Below are 12,435 nucleotides of genomic sequence, written 5' to 3'. Positions count from 1 at the left end.
TTGTTACTTGCCTTTACAAATGAAATGTCAGCCCTTATATAGCTAGGAGCACACAATTATAATGGCTCCCTTATTTAATTTGGAATTATTAATGGTATTAATTGTATTGATTGCTCGTTACCATATTTAACCATAACAGATACATTATGACTAAAGGTTCCTTGTAACTGTACCGATTTCCCTTCCTTATTTACATCAGGTTCATGTATCTCCCCTTTTATGCAGCCTTTATTTATTCTGCTCATGTTTCTCCTTTTATAGTTGTCAGGTCCGGTTCTTTCCTCTATGTAACCCCGTGGGTGTTTCCCCCGTACCTTTTTTGTACTCTTTAATTCGTCTAATTAATAATGCCACTTGTCCTTACATCGATTTTCCACGTATCATACCCCGTCAGCGTATTGATAGCCCACGTATCATGTCTTTTTTCGGCCAATACACAACACTACATGATTTGCTTGGATATAGTTGTTTAAGCTATCAAACACTAGAGGGAGACGAGTGTTGTAAATCTTACGAAAAATACTTGATTATGAAATCAGTAGGGAATTTTTCAAAGTTTGAGGCATGTCAAAGACGCTGTACTTAAGAATATTTCATTTGATTTGAGTGTATATCTTAGGATTCAACAAGCTCTTCTAATATAAAACTAGGAACAGAAACTAACAAAGATTATTCTTGGTAGAAAATCTAGTAGAAGAAGAAAGGAGAGTATTTTCTATATACTTGATCTCACTCACAAAAGGAAAAAATCATATTCATCTTCACAAAAGGAATGGAAATGTATATATGGTTAAGGAAAGATAGGGATATTATAATGGCTAATTATTGGTCATAATGGGATAACGACTAGAACAGAAATAATCTGTCACAACCCCAAAACCAACCCGGTCGTGATGGCGCCTATTTTGGAACTAGACCAGTCGACACAATCCCAAAACCAATCAATATTTTCATTCTTAGGATAAAATCAAAGCTATTTAACAATAAACCTTTATAAAGTGTTTAAAACAAAACAACAGTGCGGAAAGAAAGCCTGACATCGGCGTGTCTCAAGTCACGAGCATCTACTAAGGTCTGAATACAACGAATACTACCACAGTCTGGAAATACTAAAATAGCCTAAGGAAGATGAGAGGGAGAAGATCAAGGCTGCGAACGCCAGATAACTACCTTGCTAACTCCGATGGACCTGTCACTGAGTAATCAACACCCGCTATCGAGTTCAGAAATATCTGAATCTACGCACCAGGTGCAGGGAGTAATGCGAGTATGCCAACTCAGTAAATAATAAAAGTAAATAGAGGCTGAGTAGTAAGAAAATACATGATCCACATTATAACGCCACGATAAGTACAGTATGTTTCCAAAATAGTATATAAATCAAATAGTCTCGTTAAAAATCCAATCTCAGTGAAAATCCTTTGAAAATGTCTTTTTTACAATTTTTCAAACGAAGTGATAAAATAGTGAAAACATAATCAGCACCTCAGGCAAAACTCACTCATATACAATCCCTCGGGCAACATAAATCACAAACAGCCACTCGGTCAAGACATGTATCATAAACCGCCACTCGGGCATAACATCAATCAGAACCAGCCTCTCGAGTTACCTCACAGTCACTCGTAATCAGCCCCTCGGGCACAACATGAATCAATATCAGCCCCTCGGGCAACATCATATCACTCACTCTGGGTAACCGCGCTCACTGGGGGTGTTCAGACTCCGGAGGGGCTCCTACAACCCAAGCACTATAACAAGCCATCTCGTAGCATAAATCAGTCAGGCCCTAAACCTCATAACAACAAGCCACCTCGTGGCATAAATCAATCAGGCCCTCAGCCTTACAATATCATAAATCAATAACAACCTGTTGCGGCATGCAGCCCAATCCCAAAATATCCTCATAACACAGGCCCTCAACCTTACTCAGTCAGAAACCTCTCAAGCCACTTGGGGTAATAGTAAAACAGGGTGTTCAGCCCAAGATATCATTTATAGTATCAAAACGGAGTAAATAAGGCTGAATTATGAAATCAATAAAACACAACATGGCTGAGCATAGATATTAAATCAAAATAGTAAGGAATAGTAGTAAAAAGCCCTTAAGGGTCCAAACAGTTTGGCACGAGACCCAAAGACGGCATTTAGCCCAAAATATATAATACTTTCTAAAGCACAGTAGTATCAAGTAGTTTTCAGTCAAATATGCGACTTAATATTCGTATTGGATGAACCAAGTCACAATCCCCAATGGTTCACGCACCCACGCTCGTCATCTAGTGTGTGTGTCACCTCAAAGTAGTAAAACGATGTGAAATTCGGGGTTTCATACCCTCAGGACAAGATTTACAGTCATTACTTACCTCAAACCGGACAAAACTCTAACCCGCGATGCCCTTGCCTCTCGACTCGGCCTCAAATCGCCCTGAATCTATCCAAAATCAGAATCATATCATCAATACATGCTAAAGGAACAAAGCCCACACGAAAATTATCAAATTAAATCATAATTCCGGAAATTGGCCAAACCCGACCCCCGGGCCCACGTCTCAGAATCCGATAAAAATTACAACACTAGAATACTTATCCTCTCACGATTCCATACATACCAACTTTACAAAAATCCGACGTCAAATGGTCATCCAAATCCCAAAAATTCACTCTCCAAATTTTCTTCTATTTTCCTCAATTTTTACCTCAAATTCCCAAATTAAATGATAAAAATCAAGACACAATCATGGAATCTAACCAAAATCAAGTGAAGAACACTTAGCCCAATCACCTTTCTGAAATTGCCTTCAAAAATCACCCAATTTCGTGGTCTCTAGCTCAAAATATGAAAAATGTGCCCAAACACTTAATTTTGATACTTAACACTGCTGCCCAGATTCTACTCTTCACGAATGCGGTAGTGCCCTCGCGTTCGCGAAGCACAACTGCCTCTGACCTGGAAATACTTCTACGTGAACGCGATGCCTCACTCACGAATGGGTACCTTAACCAACTCACATCGCGAACGCGACGCCCTCTTCGCGAACGCGATGCATTCTCAGATCAAACCTTCGCGTTCGCGTCCTCCATTTCGCGAATGCGAAGAACAAAATCCCTCTACTCTCAATAGCCCTTCGCGAACGCGATATCCTTATCGCGGACGTGAAGAAGGAATTCTCTGCAACAAAATACCATAAATCTGCCAACTTCTAAAGCGAAGAATTGATCCGTTAACTACCCAAAACTCACCCGAGGCCCACGGGACCTCAACCAAGCATACCAACACATCCCATAACATCGTTCAAACTTAGTCGAACCTTTGATTCACTCAAAACAATATTAAAATACCAAATTACCCTCGGATTCAAGCTTAAGAATATCTAAATTTCCAAATTCCACAAACAACGCCGAAACTTATCAAACCCCGTCCTAATGACGTGAAATTTTGCACACACATCACAAATGACATTACGAACCTACTTCAACTTTCAGAATTCCATTCCGACCGCGATATAAAATTTCCACTGCCGACTGAGAAATGTCAAATTTCCAATTTCGCCAATTCAAGCCTAATTCTATCACAGACCTCCAAATCATATTCCGGACGCGCCCCAAGTCCAAAATTACCTAACGGAGCTAACCAAATCATAAAAATCCAACTCCGAGATCGAATACTAAAAAGTCGAAACTTAGTCAAATCTTTCAAATTTAAAGCTTCAAGCTGATGATCATTCTTCCATATCTGTTCCGATTAACCTAAAAACCAAAACCGAGGATTACGTAAGTCATAATATATCATACGGGGCTAGTCATGCCCGAGAAACTGGCGAGCGAAGTGCAAATGCTCAAAATAACCAATCAGGTCGTTACATAATCACCCATTATGTGAAATAATAAAGACCTACTATATGTCAATAGAAATGAATTTAATCAAGAGTTTGAACACTTCGTTGAGCGGGTACGCGAACTAGTTTTCTTACCCTCATATCAGCCAAGTACTGATCTTACCAACCACCCATTAGATGTGGCACCTACAGTTCCTACATCTTCTACTGCTGCTAACATTGATGAGGTTCATGCATTGGGTTCTGATGATGACCGTAACTCTCCAGCCTCGCATAGTTAGCCTATTTTGTTTTGACTTTATTATTGGTCCTTGTGGATTTTTTGTACTTAACAATACCGTTATATGCATTATGTTTGGACTTTGTTGAATATATTGTTAATTTATATTAATATCAGTGACTTTTTATTAAGTGTATTTAATAGCTTTTATGTAATATGCTTGAACAGGATACATTTAAAATAATAAATAAAAAGAATTTTAAAAAATTAGATTTATATTAAAAATAAATTAGCGACGGATACTTTCCGTAGCTAAAATTACCACGTAAAATTAAATCTTGCGACCAATTGGTGATAAAAGATATTTGTTGCAAAAAGTTGGAAGAATTAGTTATAACACGACTAGCGACGAACGATTTCGTTGCTAATAAGAATAAATGACGAATTTTGTTATGTATTGTAGCGACAAAAGTCGTCAAAATAGCGACAGAAACAAGCAATATAGCGACGGTTATTTCCATCGCTAAACTTTGCTACAGATATATTTTATCGATAATTCTGCGACGGTTTGGTATTTTTCATCGCTATGAGCCTAGCTACGAGCATTTTAGAGACAAACTTGAATTCGTCGCTAAACAACTGTAGCGACGGAAAATAGTGGTTTAGCGACGGAATACTGTCGTCGCTAAACACTGTTTTTTTTTTGGTAGTGACATTCATTTTTTAGCAATCCCCACATATCTCAAAAGGAATAAATTTAGTAGTATATTTTGCTGGATTTTCTATCTATGAGTATAATGCATCGAATCTGATGTCTCGTAACTATGAACCATACCTAGAAAAAATAAGATTAAGATTACAGAACAATTGGTGAAGTTTAGAACTTCTATAAACCAGGAATTCTTTTATAAACTTAGAGTCTTATTTATCACATTATACTTGCACAATCTTTGTTGTTATCACAACTTTGCACTAAGTGGCCATGCGCGCGCCTGATTTTCATGAGTGCTCTAGAAATTGGCAAAAATCTCATTCCCCTCGATATTCCTTTTAGCCAGTGAATCGGCCAAATTCACTTCTGTCTTCACATAAATTATAGTTTTAATTCTATCTCTCAGCAGCTGCTCTATCACATCAAAGATAAATTTGTCTATTTTGTCGTCGAAAGATTTTTCGCTACAGCTATTACAGCTTGGCAATCGTAATGTATAGACACAAAAGGTTGATTCTACTCTAATAGCAATATTCGCTAAGAAATTTCTCAACTTTTCAGCCTCAATACCAGCCAACTCAAACGTTACAAATTAATATTCCATAATTGATAATGCAATTATGGTCTATTTTGCTGATTTTCATGTTATTGCACCTCCACCAAGGTCGAACACATACAGCAACAACAACAACAACCCAGTATAATCTCACTTAGTGGGGTCTGGGGAGGGTAGTGTGTACGTAGACCTTACCCCTACCCTGAGGTAGAGAGGTTGTTTCCAAATAGACCCCCGGCATCCTTCCCTCCAAGAACTTCCCACCTTGCTCTTGGGAGACTCGAACTCACAACCTCTTGGTTGGAAGTAGAGGTTGCTTACCATCACTTCCGAACACATAGATATTAATAAATTTTGTCTTATCTAAATTAGAGATCCAATTAGCATCACTTTATCATTCTAATACAGCAGAAAATCTACTAGAATTAATACTAAAGTTTATGATACCTCTCAAACATTTTAGAAGTCTTGCAAGTGCATAATAATGATCAATGAATAGGATTACGAGTATATCTACTTAATTTGTACAACGTAAACTATATCAGGTGTAGTTAAATTCATCAAATGCATCAGACTACCAATTCATTGAGCATATGTATTTTGAGAAATAACTTCTCTACAATTCTTTTTCATCTCTAGTTTAGGAAATTGGACAAATATCTCAGTATTTGTATATTACCTCATCATTTAGACTATGTTGGCCAACTCTCCAGTGACTATGTGACTTCTCTTTCCAACGCCACGTGATTTGCTTGGATATAATTGTTTAAGCTGTCAAACACTAGAGGGAGACGGGTCTATAGAATATACTCCACGTGATTTGGGTGTTCGTTTAGTAAGTGGAAAAAATATTTTTCGGTGCGTGTTTGATCAGTGAGTGAAAAATACATGAATGATTTATATATTTTCAATAATATATTTAAGAATCCTAATCACTTTTAATCATCTTTGAGGAAACAGTTCAATCATCTTTAGTCTCGAACAAATTTTGGCTGTTACGAGGATTTCCATTTAGAAAAAGTGAAAATATAAAAAATGTTAATTCTGGTACACCTTAACTTGTCTTTGCCTGTCATTGTCGTTATTTCCGTTGTTTAATTCCCTTTCTCCTATAGCGAGATGTATATACAAGGATGTTGAATTTGTTGGTTATTGAGAAGAGTTTTAACTTATGTATAATAATAGTGTAAAAGAAGTTTAATAATTATCAGATTATCTAGATAAAGTAATCGTTCATAAGAATCTGTTGTAATAGATAAAAATATATAGGTACGTTGTAAACAACATTTACATGGTTACGTGTAAACTTATAACTTAATGCATATCAACGTTTATGTATTACATAAATTAACAATAATACCACATCTTGGACATAATAATCTTACACAAAAAATTGTTATAGAAAACATATATATATATATATATACCTGAAGTGGAATACATTATCACAGAGAGAGTAGAAGCATTAGTTTGAAAAGTTGGTTTCTACGCAGGACTTTTTGTAAGCGATGTCGAAATTTAAAGTGATGAACAAATTACTACAATAAATATGGGAGATAAGAAATAGAGAAGAGCAACAACACCAAACCCACGAAGAGAAAAAAAATGCAAAAGAAACGCATACGAAGTATTCGAATCCCAAACCTCGACGTCGCAAGTGAGGCGTTGCACCATCAGACCAGACACTATCTTTTGTTCAGCAATGTCATATGGTTTATATATATATATCTTTTGAACAATGTTTATATGTGTAATAACTAAAGTTTTCCGGTGATCGATGACACCGTTTGGACTAAAAAGGCCTGTTATTTAGGAATTAGCCTGTGCGTCCTTGATTTTAGTTATCCAGGTCAATTTTTCAGAACAAAAGTATTCTAAATTGTCCTGAATTTAAGAGTTTTAGTTTAGAAATTCAGGACGTAATAAATAATGACTAATCTCAATATAACATCCCTGAGAATGACTATCTGTGCACTTACCCGAAATCCAACCTACGAGGCATAACCAACCTTCTGAAACTAGAAGTTCTTTTACGATGACATTGATAAATTAGCATATCAAATAAGGATAGAACAAGAAAACGATTACTCCATCAGTTTTTGGATGTGTGTTAATGAAAGTAATTTTGCAGGGCAGCCTATTTGCACAGCCATAGCCACTTTTTAAAAAATTCCATGCATTCTCAATAATGTTATAACTTCAGACAAAAATGTTGAAAGCTTGTTTACTTTCAAACTGTCTGAAGTTAGTTTTTGGTAAGCCAAGCTTCAGACGCGATTGTCTGAAGTTGATTTAAAGCAGCTAAACTTGTAAATATTTTCAAACTTCGGCTATGCCTTATGTGGCTTGCTTATATATATATATATATATATATATATATATATATATATAAAATGTACATTAAATTCTTCTGAATAGACTATTCGTTTGTTAAACAACACGATACGATATAAAATGTATGTTAAATTCAGCTAAAGTTGATTTATATAAACATCATTATCATTACTTGCATATTGGTATGGTTCAAATTGCGTTTAAACCTTTAACCCTTAAAGGGTTACCAGAGACCTTTTTAGCAGCTCTTAGAGATGCTAGAAATCTGAATTTCAGACAGTCTCTGATGGGTTCGATTGAATCTACTGTGGTCATATTGTCTTATAATGCAATTAAAGAAGCGGAAGATTTCCTCCAAACGATGAACAAATTAGAAAAAAGAGAAAGCGGGAAATAGTGAAGCCGTCGAGGACCCCACAAGAACAATAAATATACTGTTCAGAGCCCCACACAACAGTAGATATATTGTTCCCAACAGTATAAACATTGTATAAGAAACCCAGATGTGAAACCCAATTTACTATTCAAAGATTCTTTATGTTTTTTTTTTCTTTCTTTAAATAGAAGACCTCTTTCATTTGAAGAGGCAAGGTTTTTTAGAACCCTCTCTCTCTCTCCGAAAATTCTCTCTCAAAACTTGTAAAGTCCTTTTTCATTTTGTAAGAGGGAAATAATTATTAAAGAAATTAATTATCGTCTTCCGATCCTCTTTCTTCAGGCATGGGATTGTACGGATCTAAGTCTAAGAACTAGATATGTCAACGTTCACAAATCAAAGAGTAATTAAATATGTCACATCCAATATATGAAACTATAAATATATAAAATGTAAATATGCAGCTCAAATTATGGCGACAAACTGTTGCCAACAAGAAGTCACAATCTTACTTAATGCTTTTATAGTTTTATATATTGGATATGACATATTTAATTACTCTCTGATTTGTGAACGTTGACATATCTAGTTCTTAGACTTAGATCCGTACAATCCCATGCCTGAAGAAAGAGGATCGGAAGACGATACTTAATTAATTTCCTTAATAATTATTTCCCTCTTATGGAATCAAGAACATTCAAGAATAAAAGATATTTAATCATGATATAATAATTAATGATCAGTGAACGAATTTATTTAAATATGCAAATGCATATCATAATTACAAACATATAAATATGTGTGTACGTATGTATATAGAGAAGGGTGTGTATGTATAATTTATGACTTCTAATTATAAATCATGTCATATCGCTAGGAAATAGTTAAATGGGTAAGCACGTAGAATCAAGCTTACGTTGTCTTCAAAAATAATTATAACCGATTGTCCAATACCTGCACTTTTTGACAGGTCTCAAGACTCAACCAATAAAACAAGAAACTATACAACCGTGAGGTTGCCTATCAAAGACCACTTATAACATGCGTGGATCTTCCTCTATCCTAATTGATATGTTTACAATTTAGGATAACTATTCAGTGTTACCAATACAGGTTTCCATTTGCATTTTTGTTGTCCTGTTATATGTACTTGGATTGTAACGTCTTTAGCTCTGTCCATGGCCTCTCTTTTCTAGTTCTGAAATCTTCTATCATTTCGTTCCATCCAGATATGATACACCACTGCTGCAAACACAGCACCTAGGATTGTTTTCCTTGGGTTTCTATTATTAGCAGTGGCAGATAACCACTTTACTTCAGCTTCCCAGTTTGTGACACTTCTTTGATATCTTAGCCAACTTAGCATTCCTTTCCATAGGCTTTATGAGTAGGAGTAGTCAAAAAATAGGTGACATGTATTTCTTCTATATTTCTTTCACATAACACACATGATTGTGGCACCTGTAGTCCCTATTTTGCCAATCTGTCGACAGTAGCTAGCCTTCTTTGTACTGCCATCCATAGTATGAATTGATGTTTTGGCATAATTCCATTCAACATGACTAGTGATTTCCATTGGGATTTAGGATACCTTGGAATAGCATGTAAATAGGCCTTCTTAATACTGAACTTTCCATCAGTTGCAAAGGATTCTATGATTGTTAAGTCAGTTGACCACCATTCTCTAGCAGTGAAAAGTTTCCTCACTAACCAGCTGGCCTGTTTTGGAGCATCCATGGTAGTAATATCCTTCTGTATTATGTAATGACTGTGTATCCACCTAATCCATAGCTTATCCTTCTTTGCCATTATAGCCCATAGGAGTTTAGTCAAAGCAGCCTTATTCCATATCTCATAATTGATAATATTTAGACCCCCAGTTGCTCTTGGTTTGCACAGTGTTTCCCAAGCAACAAGAGCTCTATGAGCATTGTCATGTACTCCAATCCATAAGTAGCTCATACAGATGTTATTAACACGCTTAATGACTTTCTTTGGAATGAGGAATACTTGTGCCCAATAGGTCTTCATTTCAAATAGGACACTCTTAATGAATTGTAACCTGCCAGCATAGGAAAGAAATTTTGACATTCAGCTTCTGATTCTATCATCGATCTTCTCAACTAGTGGCATATATTGGTGGATAGTGAGCTTCCGTGTGGACAGAGGAACTCCAAGGTACTTGAATGGAAGAGTTCCCAATGTTAGATGTAACTCATTTAACATTTTATCTTTGAAGTCCATAGGCATTCCTGTTATGTATAATGAACTCTTTTCCAAATTTGCTTTCAGCCTAGAAACAGTAGAGAAGTGTTCAAAAGCTCCCATCATTAGCTTCATGGATACTTCATCTGCTCTACAGCACACCAGTAGATCATCAGCAAACAAATTTGTAGAACTTGTAGCCTTGCACATTTTGGGTGGAAATTAAAGTCAGGATTCTGAATGAGAGCCTTTAATGATTTGTTCGGGTATTCCATTGCCAGCACAAACAAGTATGGAGGCATTGGGTCTCCCTGCCTTAACCCCTTCTTTGCTTCAAATATGTCAGTTAATCCACCATTCAATAGTAATGTATAACTAATAGTAGTTATACATTCCATGTTCAATGTTACCATCTTGGATAGGATCCCAAATTCAAGTAGTATTGATCTCAAAAAGCTCCATTCTACTGAATCATATGCGTTCCTGATATCTACCTTGATCATGCATCTAGGAGAGACTAGTTTTTGAGTGTACCATTTAATCAGTTCATACGCCATTATAACATTGTTAAGTATGTTTCTACCTTCTATGAAGGCAGATTGTGAAGGCCCTACCAGTAGATCAACAACTAGTTTAAGTCTAGCTGTAAGTACCTTAGCAATGATCTTGTACAGTGTTGGACAACAAGCAATAGGCTTAAAATCCTTCACATAAGTAGGATTCTGAACTTTGGGGATCAAAGTGACTGTTGTGCAGTTGATTTCTTTCAGCAGTCTGCCAGTTTCAAAGAATTTTTGTACTGCTTCTATAACCTCCCCTCCAATAATTGGCCAAAATTTCCTAAAGAATTCAGCAGGATATCCATCAATACCAGGTGCCTTGTCACTAGGAAGACTTTGCACAATCTAACTTATTTCCTCTGGTGTTACAGACTATTGTTGTTGATTCGTGGTTTGACATGGTCATTTCTTGCTATATTAATATCAATGCCTGGTAGTTCATCTACTGTTTTACCCAATAATTGTTGAAAGAACTGAGTGAACTCCTTCTGTATCTGTTTAGGCTCAGAGACCTTGATCTGTTGTTCATTATATATGCAATTAACCTTGTTTCTTGCTTGTCTGGCTCTCATATAAGCATGAAAGTACTTGGTGTTGCAGTCCCCTAATTTGATCCATGTGGCCCTTGACTTCTGTCTCATTATTTGCTCATGTACTGCTTCCCATTTCTCTATAAGTGCCATGGTCTTTCTTTCCTCTTCAATTAGTAAATTGTTGAAGTAGTCTTCATTAAGCTCCCCTGTACCTCCTTCAAAGTATCTCTCAATTGAACTAGTTTTTGATCAACTGAGGAGTGCTCATGTTGAAGGACCCTGGTTTGTAACTCTATTAACTTCAACTTCTTCCATATTGAATACATTGTGTGACCTTGAATCTGTTGGCTCCAGGTAGCCTGTACTACCTCTTTATACTCTTGCAATTGCATCATTATAGATAGTAATCTAAAAGGCTTTTTCACTTTCAACTTAGCAACATCAGTATTTATCATTATAGGCGAGTGATCTGAGCAACATGAAAACATGTAGAGAGCCTCCACAACATTATATTGTTGGAACCAATTAGCATTTACAAGAACCCAATCTATATGACTATAAATTTTGTCATCTGCATCCCTCTTATTGCTCCATGAGAATTTGCAGCCTCTTTTTGTGATTTGCCCCACCCCAATATCATCAATAGAATATTGAAAGTCAGCTATCTCTGTTTGGTGAACTGAGACTCTATTCATTTTGTCATCCATATGTAGCACACTATTAAAATCACCTATTATAAGCCAAGGTCCATTACTTTGAATATTTCTCAAGCTTCTCCAGAGTGGGATTCTGTGCTGAACTGTATGTAGTCCATATATAAATGTTATGTAGCTGGTAAATGATGAATTCTTATCCTTGACTAGGCAGTGTATTATCTGATCTGAGGCATCCATTACTGTGACTTGAATATTTGCTACTTTCCAACCTATTCAAATTCTACCATTTGGTGCATAAGCATAGTTATCCTCGAATTTCCACTTAGCACCCATCTTCATTTGTATCGTTTTAGCTTTTTGTTGTTTGACTCTAGTCTTTAGGCAAGCTATCATATCTACCTTATTCATCAACAAGAAATTTTTGAATTCTCGTTGCTTGTAGGA

At 36.1% G+C, this 12,435-nt stretch overlaps 1 protein-coding gene across 1 annotated transcript; it reads right to left on the bottom strand.

The window, feature by feature from the left end:
• Nucleotides 1-11,505: 11,505 nt before the first annotated feature.
• LOC138887077 (uncharacterized) lies at nt 11,506-12,228 on the bottom strand. Its single transcript, XM_070168790.1, has one exon. It carries the CDS (start codon nt 12,226-12,228, stop codon nt 11,506-11,508), a length of 723 nt encoding a protein of 240 aa, XP_070024891.1.
• Nucleotides 12,229-12,435: the final 207 nt, after the last annotated feature.

This window comes from Nicotiana sylvestris, chromosome 3 (assembly GCF_000393655.2).
Source record: "Nicotiana sylvestris chromosome 3, ASM39365v2, whole genome shotgun sequence".
In the NCBI taxonomy this organism is placed as follows: domain Eukaryota; kingdom Viridiplantae; phylum Streptophyta; class Magnoliopsida; order Solanales; family Solanaceae; genus Nicotiana; species Nicotiana sylvestris.
This window is presented reverse-complemented; position numbering and strand designations above follow the sequence as displayed.